General features: G+C 38.6%; 1 protein-coding gene across 1 annotated transcript; it reads left to right on the top strand.

The window, feature by feature from the left end:
- The first annotated feature begins 9,503 nt into the window (after positions 1-9,503).
- On the top strand, positions 9,504-11,697 carry LOC103565792 (growth-regulated protein homolog gamma-like). The gene is made up of 4 exons (XM_070614656.1): positions 9,504-9,808; positions 9,904-10,027; positions 10,146-10,229; positions 11,019-11,697. Exons 1-4 carry the CDS (start codon positions 9,691-9,693, stop codon positions 11,032-11,034), a joined length of 342 nt encoding a protein of 113 aa, XP_070470757.1. The 5' UTR covers positions 9,504-9,690; the 3' UTR covers positions 11,035-11,697.
- Positions 11,698-20,778: the final 9,081 nt, after the last annotated feature.

Raw genomic sequence — 20,778 nt, 5'->3', positions numbered from 1 at the left:
AGTATCTCATCAGTTTGATTTCCATTCTGAGCATCAGAACACTACTGCTGGTTAAGCAATGAGTGTTGCAGTCATCAACTCCTACAGTTCTCCCCATAGAACTTTCAGATATTTATCCAGTGTCTCTATCATTTTCCCCAGGATAGGCCCACACCATTCATTTCAAAAAATATTCTATAGAGGGCATCTTGCTTTGTGTCAGAAATGGTGCTATATACTAGGATTCAAAAATGAGTCTCTGCCTGTGCTCGTAGGCTAATAAACTTCCAACCTAATGCTGCAAATGTCTGCATGAATTAGGAACAAAGCACAATGAGAAGAGGGAGAAGAGAATGATTTACTCTGTCTGAGTGACTTTGCAAAAGCATAATCATAAACGGTACCATCTTTTAAGTACTTATTAGATGCCAGGAATCATCTCTAATCTTCCCAGTAACTCTCCAAGGTCGGAATTGTAAAATATTCCCACTTTACAATTGAGGAAGCAAACTCAAAAATCTTAAGGGACTTGCTCAAGGTTACACATCTAAGAGGCAGAGAAAGTCTGGCTGATTCCCGACCCCTTGATCTTTCTACCATATCGTGCTCCTCGTACAGGCAAATGATCTGTAAGCAGTTTCTTCATAGAGGTACCAACATATGAGCTTGCCCTTGAAAAAGAGAGTTGGAATTGACTAGTAGTCGAGGGAAGAACAGAACTGCAGACAGAGGGAGAAATGAGTGCAAACACACTAAACACACTCTAAAGTGTTTGGAGAAGAGTTTATCATTCTGTATAGATGGAATATATGCAGAGAGGCAGGAGAGTAAGTTGGAAAGAGAGTAGACAATAATTTTATAATTATAAAACTAATTTTATAATTAAAAAAATTATAATAAGACAATAAAGAGTTTTGCCCTCTTTTTGAATTTCCACCTTATATTTCACCTTCAACAGCACAAGAATTATCTTGCTAAAATACAAATACAACAATGTCACTCATATGTACAAACACTCAAGGTTTCATTTTTGCCCCCATGTAAGGTCCAAATTTCTTGGCATGCATGGCGCACATGCCTTGTTTTCCTAATCTTTGAAATGGATATATTTTGAATATCTATTTCTTGGGCTACTGAAGGAGATTTTATACACACACACACAATCTCAGCCCTATTCTATATATAAAAACATAAATGGTATGTTTTTACTAAATGTTAGTGGTTATTAATAATTATAATTATGTCATTATTATTATTGCTATTCTTTGTGCTATCATACAGAGTCTGGTGGGTTGAGTCAGACATTTAACAAAGATATTTTAGTGAAAATAAGCAAGGAGTGTTGAAATTGAAATACAAGTACCTCAATTGACATTTTAAAAAATTAACACATTAGGAAGTGGGGTGTCAGTAACAAAATATTATGGTTTTACTTTTTTCTTTATTTCCCTTTTGATGCCTGCCACAGCTAATATACTTAGTTGGATACAATAGTCAGCAAATATGTGCCAACTGGTCAAAGAACCAAAACAAACTTTTCTCCATGTTTATCTTTCTTTCAGTTGAACTCTGCTGAGAACATTGTGAAGCTGTCACCCTTATCAACAAGAGCATCAGAAGCAGGCAGTCCTGTCGGGAAAAGCACAGGTTGTACGGCAACTTACTGTAGCTCCCTATTGTGCAAACTTTCAAGGAGTGATGAAATGAAAATGGCATTACTTCAACTTATTTTTTAACTGGAAATTCTCAGCAGATAATATCTTCAGACTAGGAACTTATTATATTGTCACAACCTTGGTCGATGAAACAAAACCATTGAAGGGATATTTTTGCTTGTAGAAGTTCTTTTTCTACATCTTGAGCATAACGGGTTTAATTTTACACAGTTACTCATGTATATAAGAAACAAAAGCTTCACAAAATAATGCTTAAGCTAATTATATGTGATGCATTATAGTATTATCTTTTTTTTTTCTATCCTATCACATTTAATTCCATGTATTTTTAAATACTAGTTACAACCCACACAATTGATTTTATGGCCTACAAATGCAACGTGACTTGTAGTCTAAAAGTATTTCTCCAGTCTGTTATGACAGAGCCACGCTTTGACAGTCCGTTTGGAGTCTACATCCTTATTAGTGCCTTCAAAGATACTTGGAGAGTCGGTAGGGGTAGAATACTTAGAGCAGCTAGGCTCTTTGCACACCCTGCCTATCATCTACATCTTTCCATCTGATTATCAGATCCTGACCTAGTATTGGAAGTCTCTGGGAACTCCATGGGATGAAGCATTTGGGGTTGAGTTGGCACAATAGGTAGGAGGATTTCTGGGCTGTCGACACTCCGGGGGCTAGTAGCTGTCATCAGTCCTACATTTCTGTTAGGTTCCTGGTACAAACTAGGTTGAATATTCTTAAAAATGCATTGTTTCCAGGAGGGCTTAAAATATTGTACTCAACAGACTTAAGATTTACATAGTGTCTTTCTCCCCCAATCCTTCTTTCCTTGTCCATAGAAAGACTGGCTTTGAACCAATGAGCTCCTGAGTTAGACAGTCTTGGGTTTGAATTTTAACTCCACCTGTAAGATCTTCTACCCTAGTTTCCTCATTTATAAAATGAGAATATGAAAATCAACCTCATAGCATTCTTAAAGTTATTAAAATGACTGTGTGAAACCTCAGGCACTGCATCTCACCTAGAATTGGAAACTAACAATAGTACTCTCCTTCTCTTCCCTTGTTGCTTTATCCCCAGAACACATATCATTTTCAAACAGCAGTGGCCACAATCCCTGAGCTAACAAGCAACCCACCAAGGACACTATAGACAAGCAAGAATTGTGCTTTGGCAGAAGCACCATCTAAAACTGTAAAAAAATTTAGCACAATGAATAGAAATTTTGTTTTCCAAAAAACCAAATAAGAAAGCCTGCAAAGTTTGTCAACCACTATGTTTATTAGACTGTAAAGTATACCGAGAACCTGGTGATTGAGAGGCTGTCTTAACTTTCTCTTTAGTAAAAAAAATAAGAAATAAACATAGTCTGTAATCACGTCAATTATTTATTTCTTCACTGGGTCAGACACAGCAAGGAGATTGTACCAGTGTCCAGTTTTGTGTGGGTGGCAGCAAAACTTGAAAGCAAAGGAGTCACCAGGCATAAATGGAGTTAGGACTATCCTGACTTAATTATCAACAGTGTTAGCTAATTTGTCTTCTACTAGGTGATTCCAAATTTGGCACCCATCTGTCATAACTGGGTCTCATGATTCTTTAACCTGCTCTACTTCAGAACCTGCAAATGACACACTAGCTCAGTCAGCCACAAGCAGGACCTCGCCTTTGACATCATTAGCTTCAAATGGTGCCACAAGATTACAGATACTGAAAAGCCCTTCTGAGACCACAACCTTTTGTCCTTGTAACTCTTCTACTCTCGAACTTACACTGAGCATGCTTGAACATGCTGAACATCCCATAGGGACCTGTAAGTCCCTCCAAGAACCCCCCATCACCACCTTTTTTTCAGTGTATCATCCCTTTCACCTTCCAACTCAGCCTGGACTCGCAAATTACTCTCCACATAGTTTACACGAGGTTAATCCTCATTCTTGCTCACTCCCACTCTTTTTCCCTGTTTTTGTCCCTGAACTACAAAATATTGCTGAAGAGATGAAACTGTGTGAATTGGTATCAGTGTAATTTAACGCTTTCTAGTCTTAGGGGAGCTTTCCCTGATATTTTATAATCCTTTTGTTCATTAAAGTCAACTACCTTTGGACTTTCACAAACCGTTCTCCCAAATCCCTGCCATTTCCCTCAAACACCCGGTCCTGTCATTGGCCCTGGCCACTCAGTAGACAACCTGTCATCCTACTTTACTATGATGACCTCTAAACTCACCCCTCTTCATCCTCAAAATCTCTCTGGATCTTCACATTTTTCTTCTTCTACTTTCTTGAAATTGAAGAATATTAACCCCTCCCTGACCTCATTTGCAAAGTATAAAGAGTCAATGAAATTGATTACTTAACCTCAGCTATGGAAGTACAAATTCATGCATGACTTATTTCCTTTACTTTTAACAAGTATTCTTAATTTTAGTTATTATTTCATTATTTTTTCTTTAATTAGCAATATTTTATATAAAATTTACTTTCCAGCACATTTTACAAATGTGAACTGATTCGATTTTCATAATAATCCTATGAGAACTGTTTTCAAGACTTTAAAAGGAGTAAAAATGTCTAGGTTGGCTGGGCTGGTGGGATGCAGAAAGGAAAATAAATGAAGCAGACACAAGGAGAAAAGCTGCAATGAGAGATTGCATGGTAACAGAAAGAAGAAACTCTATTCCTGATTTTCCGTTTCTCAAATTTCAGTTCCATGTAATAACTGTTGCTATTTCTTGCCCTGGCCATATTTTGACTTCTTTCTTTGCCTTCTGTATGTACTAGGTTTTAATAAATAAAAGTTTTAATTCCCTGTAACCAAACAGTAATACACGCAACACACACACATGCTTTGTATGTCTCTAAAAATATATAAATGCAAGTAAACAGAATCAAGAAGAGTAAAACAAAAAACAAAAGTATTTCTGATGAAAAAACATGTGAGGGTGTAGTGAAAAACATTGGAAAATATACTATGGACAACTTGATTCAAAAATCAAGTTATTGATTCTTTATCCATAATTGTTCTAGGCAAAATCTGTACTGTGAAACCCTATGTGTGACACATTTATTTGTGTTTTATATACTCATCTATCGACTTCCTAAATTTCGCATCCATAAAACTAAAGTCATCACGATGTTTTCATTCTCTAAAAACATCTTCTTATAACATAGACTATTTCCATGAGGAAGTTTCCCCTTTCCCCCTGCTTACTTCTCTTTTGTAAATCTGTCATATCACCATTTCTTCCTGTTACATTATATGATCCTGGTAGCATTTGTTTAACCAGGACAACTTCCATAAATATTTAAGAAACAATTCTAGAAAGTAGAGATGAAAACCTAATTTAAAGAAATTTTTTAAATCCTTTGAAAATTTTCCAAAGCCAATAGTTTTGAATGTTACTTAGTGTAACTTGAAATGATTTTAAATAATTGCAAATTGCTAAAATCATCAGAATATTTACTACAGGTACAACAACAACGGAAGTTACCTAGCATACAGGAGGGAATGTATTGGTTAGATATTAAAGAATGTCAAAAGTTTGGCTTCTATCCAATTTTGCATCTCTTTTAAAACCTGTCATAGAACTTTATAAAAGTCAGGGCTTAGTAAAGATTTACCAAAATGAATATCCACTATATTCTCGTTTTCTTCCATATCCTGAGCCTTTTATTGACTCAGACCCTCCCACATCCCACTTAGTAAACGGTGGATTTGTGCACATAGGGTCATTGCATCACCTTGAGAAGGATTTTAAGAGCATTCCAGTGGAAGGTCCACATATGGCCTTCAGTCCTGCCTCACTCTCCTGCCTCCATCTCTCCCCTCTCCCTGCCTCATGGGTTAAGCTCCAGATATATGAATTGCTGGCTGCTCCCAGTAGACACAATGCTCATTCTAACCTCAATGCCTTTGCCCATCTGGTCATCTCCTTCTGGAATATTTCCCCCATCCTTTAATCTCCCTGTTTACTTTGGAAAGTATCATTCATCCTTTAAGACTCAATTCAAGGGGCATTTCCCACAAAGAGGCTTCTCTGAAGTTCTCTTAGAGTTCAGCCCACTCCTTTGAGAAAAAAGGTTAGTTGTCCTATCTCTGGGCTCCTATCATATCCTAGGCATACTCTTCATGGGATTTACCAGGCTGCATCATGATTTTCTGTAGATATATTTGCCTCTCTTATTAGACTGAAAGTTTGGTGGCAGTGGAACACATCTTATACCTTTTTGCATTCCTAGAACCTAACTTGATTCCAAATTCATAAATCTTAACGCAAAAGTTAATAGTTGGAGAAAGGAAGGGAAGAAAAGATTTAAATAGTGAAGAAGTCCATCTGTTAGAAAGATAACTTTAGCATTGACATGAAAGACAGAAGGCATTTTTCATGACTCTTTTACTGTGAGTGATGGAAACACAACTCAAATTGGTTTAAAAAGAAAAGAGACTCAATTGCTATATAACAATAAAATCAATGGATTAGGTAGGGCAAAGCTAGATTCAGGTGCTCAAACAAGGGCTCCAGTAATCCTATGTCTGTGTAGGCCAGTTCCGTGCTTTCCTCTGTGACAGCTCCATTCTCAGGCAGGCTCTTCTCAAGTAACCGCAAGACTCCAAGTTTCCATCTTACCAGTTTGGCAATCTCAACAAGGAGCAAGAGCCTCTCAATTCCCTTTGTTCCTGCACAAGTGGCTTCGTCACTAAATTGGCCAATCGTAAGTCATTGCTAAATATGCGACTTTATATTTAATCACTCTGAACCCATATTGGCCTGGGCAAGAGCACAGGCAGAAAGGAGGGATCAACGCTGCCTTAATGTGACAAACTTCACCTCTTGAGCTCTGAATTGAAGTCATCTTACCTTAATCCCATGGACTGATAAAGGCAGAAGTGAAGATTTCCAGAGGAAATCCAGGGTTCTGTTTTAAGAAGGTGGAAGGGTGGTGCCAGACAGGTGGAAACAGCAGATGCAGTAGAGATCGGATGGGAAAGTTAACTCTGATGCTCAATTGGGTGCTCTTAGACAGAGGGATAAGAGATCTTGGGATCCAGTAAGAAGTTCAGTCATCTTCATTTTCTCCCTTCAGACCAGAACCATTAAACAACAAACTATAGCTGTTAGGAAATGGATGGGGAGGGGGTGGTAGTTTTGTCAGCAAAGCTCTCAAGGCAAACCAGGATAAACCAAAGCCACACCACTCATTTTTGGGGCCACTTGGCAAGGTCAATGCTCAGCATGGAACAGCGACCCTAGATTTTGCAGGTATATGACATTGTATTAGTCAAATCTGAAAGATATAATAAAAATTTATAGAGTAGAATGGAATTTCGTAAACTGAGCTTCTATTTTAGAGATAACGTCATTGGGTTAGTGATTGCATAGGTGTACATCTTGTGCAAATAAAAGTGGCATTCGTGTTAAAACAGGAAGCAATTTGTTTATAATGGTGGGCTTCATAACACTGGTGCTCTTAAAATTTTCTGAGGCTTCGTATGGGGCTGTCATAAATTAAATAATGAAAAGTGGTACATTATGAAAGAAAAAAAAACCCTTTCTACTTCCTTCCTGAAAGCAAATGATTTTGATTAAACAAGTTCTAGGAGTCACATTGTAGATAATTCTACAAATAATAGCTTCATTCTTGACATATGTCATCATTTTGGTTGATACTGTAGATAAGCTGAAATTCTACTTTTCCGCAGTATTCATTCACGTCAAAACTTTGGGTTGGGTCTGGCAATCATTATAGCTAATCCTTTTTACTGTTGGGGCAGCCAGCTGTCAAAGCCCAAGGCAGAGAGAGTCATTTCTTAAATATTTTCCCATAAATGGATTGGGGAGAATTTTACTCTTATTCCCATTTTATACGGGAAGTAATTGAAATTAAAATTTCAAACAAACAATGAATTTTTAAAATCTATTCAAAGATCGTCAGAGAATAAAGATGTACCCTCCTTTCAAAATTCCTGATGCTGAAAACGTAAAAGATAAATTAAAAAATGTTTCCTTGAAAAATTTTTTTTCCTGTTTACATAAGGATTCACCATAGAGTGTTTCTGTTTAGGTAAGTGTCTTAATCAGTTCCAGCTACTATAACAATATACCATACACCGGGTGATTTAAATAACAAGTTAAATTCTAGAGGCTGGGAAATCCAAGATGAAGGTGTCTGCACATTCAGTATCTGGTGACAACCCTCTTCCTGGATTGCAGATAGTCGCCCTCTTGCTGCTTCTTCACATGGCAGAGAGAGAGAAGCAGCTCTCTGGGTGCCTCTTCTGATAGAGGCACTAATCCCATTATGAGGACCCCCCTCACGACCTTATGTAAACCTAATTGCCTCCCAAAGGCCCCATCACCTAATACCATCTCAATGGGGTACAGGGCTCAAATGTATGAATTCTGGGGAGACACAAATATTTATCTATAATAACAAGGTTTTAAAACACTACTTCTATTTTGTTTCTTTAGCAAATATTACGTAGTATTTAACATGTGCTGCTGTTTTACAAATGTTAATGCACCTAATACTCATAATAACCCTGTGAAGTGGGCACTTTTATTAGCTCTCTTTTACAGAGGGAAAACAAGAGCAGAGAGAGATTAAATAAATTGCCGGTGGTCAGATGGTCATGCGGCAAGTAAGTGTGTGGCTGAGATTTCAGTCCTGCCAGTCTTCCCAAACTCTCTGTTCCTGAGGCTTCTTGTTCTTAAGGTGGCCCCACCTCCTCTTCTCTCAGCACTGGCCCAACATCACACACATCCCTGAGGCCTGCATCTACCCTGGAGAACCAACTTCAACCAACTACAGTTTAATCCAAAAAGGGATATTGAAGCCGATGGTGGAAAGTGATTTACCTAGTGAGAAGGCTCCAGCTACACAGATTTTGAAATGCTTGATTGCCATTCTTAGAGAACTAAAGCACGTTGATAGTTATTTCTCAAGAGAGAATCAATCCCAGGAGGCAGGAAATTCAGACCATGTGGAGTGGAAAATGCCAGGAATCTGGTATTTATACATTTCAAAAAACACTTCTGTTTGCTGCTTAGAGGAGTAAAGGCAAGAGTTGCCAAGTATTGGCTCTCTGGTGGCTATGATTCTTTCTGTCCATGGACAGTACTAGAAAGGTGGGCCTCCTGACCCAACACCGCCTCTCACAGTTCCAGAATGAGTGTCATGAATGAAAACACAGCCTCTTATACAATAAAAAGTTGCTGCTCCAAGAATTGCTAGAGTTTGGGAAGTCTCAGAATTTCAAAGAAAGTAAGGATGAAAGAGTACAGCACTGTGTCCTAAAATAAACAGTAACCTGTGGCCGTGGTTTGTCCCCTCACCCTACCACCCATCCCAACGCAGAAAAACATGGCACTAAGTGTGATTTATTTGAGATCATAAAACACTAGGAACAAGACACATGTTCTTACATGTAATCTGAGATGACAGATGTATTTTTAAAGAGTGAGCTTATTTCATAAATGAATAAAATCTGCAAAACCCAAATGAAAGAGAAAAGAGGATCGATAGGCTGCCATTCTCGCCTCAACTTTTTCAATCTCAGCAACTGAGATGTCTTTAAGAAAAGTAACTGTCTTCCTTAAAGATGTGGAGCAGTCCCTACATCAGTCTAACGGGTCTGACCCTCCTCGCCTGGCGACCAGGGGTCACTCGGCTCCCACGGTCCCCCCTCGCAGACAGAGCTCCAGGATGGCTGCGACTCACTCCCTCTTTGGGGATTTCGGGCGGGAAGTGAACAGTCTCGAGTCCCCGCAGTTACAGTCACCCGAGAGAGGACACGCGGTGGGGCGGCACCCGCGGGTCTCCCAACTCCGCTCCACCCAGGGGCGGGGCCGCACCCGGGAGAGACCTGGAGGTCCGGGAATTTCCCTGGCCCGGGGCTGTGAGCTCTCCCGCCCCGATCGTGGATAAAAGGGGTGCGCCGGGCTCGGGGAGCCACAGAGCTCGCTCCGCCAGCAATCCTGCTAGCTCTCCCGCTCCAGGCCCCGCCGCCCCGACCGTCTGAGCTGAGCCCCATGGCCCGCGCCGCCACCGCCACCGCCACCGCCACCGCCACCGCCTCCTGCGCTCCCCGGCTCCTCCGGGCTGCGCTGCTGCTCCTGCTCCTGGTCGCCGCCACCCGGCACGCGGCAGGTGAGACCTGGCGCCCTGGGATTCCAAGGGCGGGACAGGGATCGGGTGCACCCACCGGGGGATAGTCACGCTAACCGAGTCCTTTCTCCCTGCAGGGGCCCCCGTGGTCAGTGAACTGCGCTGCCAGTGCTTGCAGACCGTGCAGGGGATTCACCAAAAGAACATCCAGAGCGTGAAGGTGACGCCGGCGGGCTCCCACTGCGCCCAAACCGAAGTCATGTAAGTGCCACCACGAGCCGCCGCTGCTACCGTCCTTGTCACCTCCACCGTCCCGATGCCCCCCACTCTACCTGATCCCCACTTCCTGCCTCACGTGCATTTTTCCTTCTCTCTGCAGAGCCACTCTCAAAAATGGACAGAAAGCTTGCCTCAACCCCGCAGCCCCCATGGTTAAGAAAATGATCGATAGGATGCTAAACAAGTGAGTTATGGTTTTTATTCACACATGTGACAAGAACCATTGGTCACAAATACTGGTATCTGCCTCTTGAAAATTATATCAGAGAACCAGGGTTTAGCTGAAGAACTGAAAATCATTATTTTACAATTAAATTTGCTATTGAAGTCATTATCTGCTCTAACGCCAGAAGTGTATTTCCGATGCCCTCCATCCCCATCTCTCCATCTCCATTTAAATGAGTGTGGGTAAACATGTATTTCTGAAAGATTATGTAGCTTTAGGCAATGATGCTAAAATGGCTCCTACCCATTAAGGAACAACAATGTTTACCCCAGTCCCTAATGGGCTTCAGACTTGACAAGTGGAACTCTTGCTTTTGGGCAGCATGGGCCTCTAAATCTCAGTGGTGAGGAGCAAGGAGTTTGCAGTGAGACCTCCCTGAGTTCAAGTCTAGGATCCCTGTGAGAGTTTTTAATCCTTTCTTCCTTAGCAAAGTGGGGTAGATAATAGTAGCTATTCCATGTGTTTGTTATATGAGGCTTAACCGAGGTCATGCATGTAAATCTTTAACCCAACGTGGCAGTCAGTGAGCTTTTTCAAGCTAATAATAGATTTGACTCCACAGCCCCACTTTTTCGCAAAGGAAGAGCAAGTTCTCTGCCATACAGGGCAATAGGTAGAGCGGGACCTTCTCTGGATGCAGGGCTGGGCCAAGGATTTGCATGCAGAAATCCTTTCAGCCTAGGGGCCAGTGTGAGAAAAAAAACAGCTTTCCTCAGTGCCTGTAACATAACCTTGTTATCATTACAGAGGCAGCACCAACTGACCTTGAGAGAAGAAAGAAGCTCTTTGGTGGCGATTCCTGAAAAGTGGTCCCTGCCCTTATTGGCACTGAAAACGAAGAAGAGAACAATTGTCTTATGGCAACACTTAGAAAGGGTTTAGTGTGTTTGACTATTTTGTGTGAGAATTCTATTTATATATGTATGTATGTATTTATTTTTCAAAGCTTGTATTTTAATATTTTATATGTTAGTATTTAAAAATGAGAATATGTTTAATCAAATATAATCAGTCCTGATTGCTATTTAATTTGAAGATGATGGGTTTTAAGTGTCTCATTAAACTGATACATATCAGGAGAGCACTGAGTGCCAGGCACTGTGATGGAGGTGGGGGGTGTGGGTTGGGAGAGGGGGCTCCAAGCAATTAGACAGCAAGATCACTATTAGAGTCAGACAAAGTGTGTGCACATCTTTTTTTGTATTTGTTTAAAAGCAGGTCAGTTGCTATTTATTGAAATTATTTCACATTATGTGGTCAACATTTTTATGTTGAAGCTTCCCTTAGACATTTTATGTCTTGCTTGTAGGGCATAATGCCTGGTTTGATATTCATTATGCAATGTTTCTCTATCTTGGAACAGAGAAGTTAAAAGTGCTGTTATATTTTTACAAGTGACATGAAAATAAAAGTTTTGTAAAAAATAGCATGCTTGGGTTTTGTTTTATTCTTTATGATCTTTAGTTCCTCATGGCTGCCCAAGGTATTGCACAGACTGTAGGTCATGCCTAACTTTACACCTGCTCCGGACTGTTACTTCCCATACATTTCTCGTACTTAGGAAGGAGTGTTTGACACACTGCCTTCCCCAACCATCTTAAGAATCCCAGTTTTATGTAAAATATTGCTGACCAGTTCATTATTCAAAATTACTTCTTTATAAACTTGAATTTTTATCAGTATTTTAACAAGGGATCCCACAAATATTTTTAGTAAGTGGTTTTCAAACAATTATGCAAATAAATTCTGTTCCTTTTATTGAGGCAGGGAGCAAAAGGCAGAAAAGTGGATTCTTCCTCAGAACTCAAACAATTTATGCTATTTAAAACAGCAATAATAATGATCTATGGAGATACACACTGGAAAGTAAAATAATGACAAAAATAGCATAAAGGACAGGTAGGGAGATAGAGGGGTTTAGAATATGTTTCTTCAATTGTTGGAGAAAATATTAACTTAAGAAAATTGTAATGTAGCAAGAATATATATTGTAATTGCTAGGATAACCACTAAGAAGGAAATGCAAAACTTTGGATTTAAAAATCAAAAAGGAGGGGCCGGCCCAGTGGCACAGCGGTTAAGTTCACACATTCCACTTTGGTGGCCCAGGGTTCCCTGGTTCGGATCATGGGTGCAGACATGGCACCGCTTGGCAAGCCATGCTGTGGCAGGCATCCCACATATCAAGCTGAGGAAGATGGGCACAGATGTTAGCTCAGGGCCAGTCTTCCTCAGCAAAAAGAGGAAGATTGGTGGCAGATGTTAGCTCAGGGCTAATCTTCCTCAAAAACAAAAAAGTGAAAAAGGTGATAAAATGGAATAAAAGAAAATATCCAAATAACACAAAAGAAGGCAGAAATGAAGGAGTAAAGGAACAAAATAACAGGAAAGCAGGGGAAAGGACAAATCTTCCTTACAGAAGAATGCCTAATAATTTAAGTAGAATCTCTCTCCTCTTGAAGATGGAGCTTAATTCCCCTCCCCACGTGAGTATGGCCTGGGTTTTGCGACTTACTTCTGAAGAAGAGATTAGGAAAAGGGAAAAACTATAATATTACAGTGGAGAAATCTGGCAGATACCATCTTAACCAAAAGACTAAGATTATTATCACCAGTTATGTCGTGTGAACATCATGCATTCCTTCCACATGGTATGATGAGAAGGGCACTTCATCTCTATGATAGTCTTCTGGAAAACTCATATGCCCAGTATAATCAGGAGAAAATCATCATAAAAAGCAAATTCAGGAACAGTCTACAAAATATCTAACAAGTATTCCTCAAAATTGTGTCAGAGTCGTGAAAAACAAAACAAAGCTGAGAATCCATCACAGATCAGAGAAGACAAAGGAGAAGTGATGACTAAATGCAATGTGGTATTCAGGATTAGATCGTGGAATAGAAAACGGACAGCAATGAAAACTGGTGATGTCTAAATCAAGTTTAGTTAACATAACGTACCAGAGCTAATTTCTTAGTTTTGACAAATGTACAATAATTATGTAAGATGTCAACATTAGATGATACTGGGCAAAAGAGCCAAAGGAACTTTCTGTACCATATTAACAAATTTTTCGTAAATCTAAAATTATTACAAATTTAAAGTTTATTTAAAAAAAGAAAGGCTATATAGAATAGCAAGATAGTAGACTTAAATCCAACTATACTAAGAATTAGAGTAAATTTAAACAGAATAAACAGTCTAAATAAAACTCAAAAGTTATCAGACTGTATAAATAAGACAGAAAATCTATACTGCTTAAAAAGGACACACTTTAAATATTAGAACACAACTTGAAATTAAAAGAATTGAAAGTTTTATATATATTAATAAGATATAACAAGTGTTGGAGAGGCTGTGGAGAAAAAGAAACCCTCAAACACTGCTGGTGGTAATGTAAACTGGTGCAGCCACTAGGAAAACAGTATGGAGATTTCTCAAAAAATTAAAAATAGAACTACTATATGATCCAGCTATTCCACTTCTCAGTATTAACCCAAAGAACATGAAAACACTAATTTGAAAAGATATACACACCCCTATGTTCACTGCAGCATTATTCACAATAGCCAAGACCTGGAAGCAACCCAAGCACCCATCCACAGATGAATGGTTAAAGAAGACGTGGTATATATATATATACAATGGAACATTATTCAGCCGTAAAAAAGACAAAACTGTGCTATTTGTGACAACATGGATGGACCTTGAGGGTATCATGTTAAGTGAAATAATTCAGATGGAGAAAGACAATTACCATGTGGCTTCACTCATATGTGGCAAATAAACAAACAAAAACATAGACACAGAGGACAGATTGGTGGTTATCAGAGGGGAAGGGGATGGGGGAGGGCAAAAGGAGTAAAGGGGCACATGTTTTTGGTCATGGATGGTAACTAGATATCTGGTGGTGAACATAATGCCATCAATACAGAAGTCAAAATATAACCATGTACACCTGAAATTTTATAATGTTATAAACTAATGTGACCTCAATAAAATAAATAAGTGAATAAATAAATAAATAAAAAGAAAGTGTTATATCATACAAAAACTAACTGAAAGAAATCTGGCATGGATATATTAATTACTTATTAATAAGTATTAATCTATTAATATAAATTATTAATATATTAGTTAATACCTGACATATTAATTAAGGCCTAATTAATATATTAAGGATTAAGGAAAGAAGCAGTCAGAGACAAAGAAGGCTGATTCAAAGTAAACAGAGGGCAATTTTACAAATGACAAAATAATTCTAAAATTTTATGAACTAAGTAAAATACTATCAAATTACATAAAGCAAAATGGAGAGAAATTAAAAAGAACGCTAGATGAAAACGTAATCATTGTTAAAGATTCTGGCAACTGTTTCAATGCTGAATAGGCAAAGCAGTAAAGAATCAATAACAGTATAGAAGAGTTAAGCAACAGATCAACAAACTGGCCTGAGTGACATATACGGACACTTCACCCAACAACTGCATAAATCACACAGGGAATATTTTCTAAAAGAGACCATATATGGGCCATAAAGAACATATTCACAAATTTCAAAATGTTGAAACATTACAGAGGACATTCTTTGGTCATCAAGGTTTTTATGATGACTTGCAATTTTTCTAGCTGGAAAATGTATCCATACAGTGTGTAATATGGTTGCTGTGGTTTATAACTCATCTCAACTTCCTAAATTTTGCTTCCATAATACAGGAAGCATCAAACAGGGTCATCATGTTGTTTTCATCCGTTACAACCATATTTCCATAGAGACATTTCCTCATTTCCTTTATTTATTTCTTGACATATTCTTTTGTAATTTTGGCGTTCCTGTATTTGTTTGGTTTATATCATATATAAGATAATTTAATTATTCTTTACTGCTTCCACAAAAGTTTAAAATATAATCTTAAGAAAATGGAAATACAAAGTTTATATCGAAATCCATTCTTTTAGAAGCCTTGGAATAATGCCCAAATCTAATATAGTGAATGGTGCTCACTGTTAATTGAAATGTCCTTAAATAATTATAGATTGCTGAATTCATCAAGACGGCTTTACTATGGGAACAGAAGAAAAGACCAGCTGCATTGCAGAAGGAAGTACGCAGTTAGACATGGAAGAAGAGCAACACATTTGGAGTTTCAGTTTTATCCACTATGTGTTTTTTGCAAAACTGACCACAGTCTCTTGTATGTTGTGTGTGCATAATAAATGTCGTTTGAATTTTATATCTATTTTCCTCTCATTTTCTGGACATGCCCTGAATCTTTAGGTTACTCCAGACTTCCCCATGGTAGACTGCCAATAAAGGTCACAGTGTGGTCTGTGCAAGAGGGCCATGGAAACACCTTGAGATACACGTAGAGGCTTGCCAGAGGACGTAACATACAAACTGGGTCCTGACAGACAAGCAGGATCTTAGGGGCACATGGCCTCCAGTGTCCCAGCCCTGCCACCTCCTCCTGCCTCATTCTCTCCTCTCTCCCTACTGACAGAATGAGCACCAGCTATATGAGCTTCTTGCTACTCCTAGCCTCATCCTGCTCTTTCCAATAGCCACGGCTTTGCTCACTTGGCCCTCTCTTGGAATGTCCTCTGCCCCTCAGTGCTCTCATTTACCTGGGAAATTCCTCCTCATCTTTAAGATTCACATGAGTGAGCACCTCTTTCAAGAAAACTTCTCTGACAATCTCTCACAAACCCGCTCTCTAAGAGTTGGATTAGGTGCCCCTCCTTGCTCCTAACACCTCAGGAATGATTTACAGTGGTATTTACCACACTTAAAAAAACCCTGATACATTTATACATTATAATATGACTGCCATAGGCAATAATTAGCACCTCTATCACGTCACATAATTATCATTTCATTTTAGTGGTTGGAATAATTAAGATCTGGTCTCTTAACAAGTCTGATGATTCTAATACAATATTGTTGTCTATATACATTTCACTGTGCGTTAGATCTCTATGATTTATTTACTACTCATTGCAAGTTTGTACCCTTAAATAGCATCTGCCCTACCCTCCCACCCTCATCCCCCGGTAATCACCATTTTACTGTTTGTTTTTATGCTTTTGGCTTTTTTAGATTTCACATACAAATGACATCATACAGTACTTGTCTTTCTCTGTCTGACTTATCTCTCTTAGCATAATGTCCTCAAGGTCCATCCATGTTGTCACAAATGGCAGGATGTCCTTCTTTCTCATGGCTGAATAATACTCTATTGTGTATGTATCTTTGTGTATATATATATAGTGTCTGTATGTATATATATATATCACCATCTTCTTTATCCATTCATCTGTTGATGGGCGCTTAGGTTGTTTCTATATCTTGGGTATTGTGAATAATACTGCAACCAACATGGGAGTACACATATCTCTTTGATATCCTGTTTTCATTTCCTTGGTGTATATACCCAGAAGTGGAATTGCTGGATCATATGGTAGATCTATTTTTAATTTTTCACCAGGCTTTTCTAAAATTTTCTATTTGTACATTTCATCTCCCCAATTGCATTGAGAATTAGAGGATAGCAGAGTCTATCTTATTCCTCCTTGTATCCCTGACACCTAACTTCGATCACACCTTGTAAATGCTGAGGAAATGATCAATGAAAATGCTGAAACAATTAAAGAAAGAAAGGAGTTAAATTCAAGTTGAAATGCCTTCTGGTTAGAAAGATAACTCTAGCAGTAAGTGGAGTCAGCAACAAAAATCCAACTCAAATTGGCTTGATGAAAAGGAAAATCACTTGACCTATCAAATAGAAAGTCTGATGAGCAGATGAGACAAAGCTGCTTGCTGCAGTTCAAAAATTCCCTTCGGTCTCTCTCCAGCTCAGGCTGCTTTTCTCCGTGCTGGCTTCATTTCAGGCAAGCTCTCCTCAAGCATTGGCAAAGCCCCAAGCTTCTGTTCTACCAGATATAACTCAGCAGGAAGCAACGGCTTGTTTTTCCAACTATTTTCTGACAAAAAGGACTCCAGGGAATTTTTCTGACTTGGCCAGGCTTAGGTCACTTGCCCAACCCAAGAGTGGCTAGGGATTGGACTCAAACTGGAAAAATTGACCAATACTACTTTGGGTCATCAGCCCACTCCTGGAGCTTTGAAACAGAGTCACTCTGCCTGCATTGCCCAGACTGGGAGAAAGAAGAGACGGTTCCCAAAGGAAAACCAAGGTTCTGTAACCAGAAGAAGGAAGAGGAACTCAAGCCAGGCAGAAATGACAAATGTCCTAGAGACTGGACCAGGTGGATGACATTGACCTTGGACAAACTGTTCTGAACTGAAGAAGTGGATGGATCCAGGGATTGAATGCCACATTCAGGCATCTTCATTCTTCTTCCCTCAGAGCCAGAGACATTCTACCAGAAGCAGTGATTGTAATAAAATAGGGTTGGCAGTTGTGACAGCACAATTTCCCAAGGCCAGAATGGGGACTGCAGCACTGCACTGCCCATTCCTGCGGCTCCATTGTCTCAGGATGCAGCAGCAACTCTGAATTTTAAAGGCAGATTAGACTGTGTCAATCAAATCTGCAAGATGCAGTAAATACGGTAGCTCAAAATGGGATCTAGCAACCAACGCTTTTATTTTAGGGATGGCTCTATTTTAAGATTGGTAATTGCAATAGTTTAAAGTTCGGGCATACAAATCTGTCATTCAGCTCATAAAATGACTAATTAGCTAGGGAAGACACTTGTTAAAACAAGAAAGAATTGGATTATTTTAGTAGGCTTCGGAACACCACTGCTTTTTAAATTTTCTGAAAAATAAATATGAGGCTTTTAGGAATTATGAGAATTAATATATCATGAGGTAGGAAAACACCTTTCTTTTGTAAGATGTGTGTCAAGAAAGTCTTAGACATGAAGTTATAGATAATTCTACAAATATGAGGCTGCTTCTTGAAATGCTTCATCCTTTCGGCTCCTACTGTAAATTTTTTGATGCTCTATTCATTCACCTTGAGTGTTCGTTTACGCCAATACTTTGAGTTGGATCTGGAAAGCATTAGGGAAAACATTTTCTGTTTTCTTAAGTCATAAAAAGAGTAAAGTTCTGAGTAACCTCTTGATAATGCTGACGGCAAAATATTTCAGTTATTTAAACATGACGAAGTGCCCAAGCTGAGTCAGCAGAAAATTGTGACCTTTATTTCAGCAAATAAGTGCTGACTAAAATGCTCAGTTCCCCTTCTGGAAGCTCCCAGGGTGGAGTCTTCGTTCCCTCTGACCGGATTTGGGAGGTGAAGTCGACTGATTTGGAAAATCAGACAGACAGATGAATAGATATGGATTTTATTAAATTTAATTATATCATATTCATACCACAAAAGAAAACCCTTGCTGTTAGTGGAATAAAACACTAGAGACTTCTGAGTAGTTTGCTACTTCTACGCTTTAGAAAAGGTGAACTTGACCTATTCAAGCAGGAAGATAGCAAACATATTTAAACAAAACAAAACTGCCCTTCTGAAGTTGTCATTTGTCTCAGAAAAAAAAAATTATTGTGTAGTGGTTAAAGTTGCACTGCCTGGAACTCAAATTCTGAATTATATTAACTGCGAGACCTTGGCAAATTACTTAAATTCCCGGCCCGTGAGTTTCCTTGTGGAGAAAAAACCAGTAACCATTTCATGGGGCAGTTGAGCAGACTAAGTGGGTTTTATACATATATATGTCAGTTACTAGGGATGTTGAAGAAAAAGGAAAGATCTGCTAAGGTTTGCTCCTTGGACAAACATTAAAAAGTCTGAACAGCAATCTCTTCATGTTTTCTGTCTTTCATAAATTTTTTGTAATAAAAAGATATACATCTATAATGAGAAAAATAAAACTATATTTTTAACTTTCAAGGAATGGCTATTAGAGTAGATTTCTGAGCTACTGATTATTTCAAGAAAACACAGTATTTCCAACTAAGAATCCCAGAAAAACAAGCAGTGTCTATACAAATTCTCAACTACTACCGAGTTACTTGTATATTATAAACTTTAGGTCATCTTTCATTTCCTACTCCTTTTAAAGAAAAATTTTAATTCCTGTTCTTTTTCACAGGACTGTACTGATGAATACTGAAAAAAAAACTATAAAGACAAATCTTTATTTACAATATAGTCATTTATAATCTTTTCTAATAATTGAGATGGGACATCTTTACTTTTATTCACATTTTGTAGTAGAAAATACTAAAACTAGCTTTATAAAATTACCTGATAATTAAAATAGACAAAAATTCATTCTAAATTTTCTCTTGAGGAAAAAACTAATATAAACATTTTATATTGGAGGCGTTTTTGGTTTTTGTGGGGGTTTTTTGCAAAACTTCTTTTCTCTTTGTACAAGGATTTTTATCCCAGGTGAGTTTTAACTTAGTAATATGGAAAAAGCAATTTCTATTTTATTTATTTAAAAATTATTTATAGCATGTAATGTGTGCTGGTGTCTTACAAATGTTAACACATTTATCCATGATAACCTAATTGAAGTGGATACTACCGTTTATCTCCATTTTACAGATGAAAAACTAAGGCATAGACAGGTTAAATGTCACGTACCCACAACTGGCAGAGCTGAAATTCCTCCCCTGGCACATCTATAGGTTCCGCCCCAGCGCACACACCTTTCCACTGGTCCCCGCATACCTCTCGCTCGTCTGCATCCAGAGTCACACCTACACCATCTGAAACCTACACATAATCCAATAAAGGACATTAAAACTGACGGTGAAAAAATGAGCTACTGAATGACAAAGGCTCGAGTTAACAGCTTGAAATCTTTTATTAGAAATCAGTAGAAACAAAACATGATCGCAATTATTTCTCCAGAAAGGAAATCAAATCCCTAGAGGCAAGAAAGTCCATATAATATGGAAATGAATGAGATTTGTGTCCATTAAACAAGGAAGTGGGATTAGATTCGAGATCCAGCACTTTGACATGACACAGGAACACGCCTCTTTGCGGCTTAAATGAGCAAAGGGCGCTACTCCCACTAGCCATCAGATCTCATATGCCTATGACAATTTTTGTGCTTGGACAAAACTACAAACTGTAGACCCTGCGACTCAACGCAGCTTTCTCTCCCCTCAAAAACTCCAAAATGACCACCAGCCCCTTATTTCATGGATTAATCAACGCCCTCTACACCAAAAAGGTGGTACTCTGGATTTACTCGAGCTCTGGAAGTTCCAGAATTTCACAGAGGAAGTAAACTATGTAGGATTACGACACTTTATGCTAAATTAAACACAATTAAACTTTTGACTCTGGTCATCCCCTGCCCCTGTGAGATGACATAACACCAAATGTGAATTATTTGTTCTTGTGGAATACCAGGAACAAAGAGAACATTCTTATGTATAATCTAAGATGACTGATGTATTTTTAACAGAGTGTATCTATGCAGACGTAAACAAAATCATCTCATCGTCAGAAGATATTTACGCGTACGTAATAAGTGAAAAATCCGTTCTCCCCGCCTTTCCCC

This window comes from Equus przewalskii, chromosome 3 (assembly GCF_037783145.1).
Source record: "Equus przewalskii isolate Varuska chromosome 3, EquPr2, whole genome shotgun sequence".
Lineage (NCBI taxonomy): Eukaryota > Metazoa > Chordata > Mammalia > Perissodactyla > Equidae > Equus > Equus przewalskii.
This window is presented reverse-complemented; position numbering and strand designations above follow the sequence as displayed.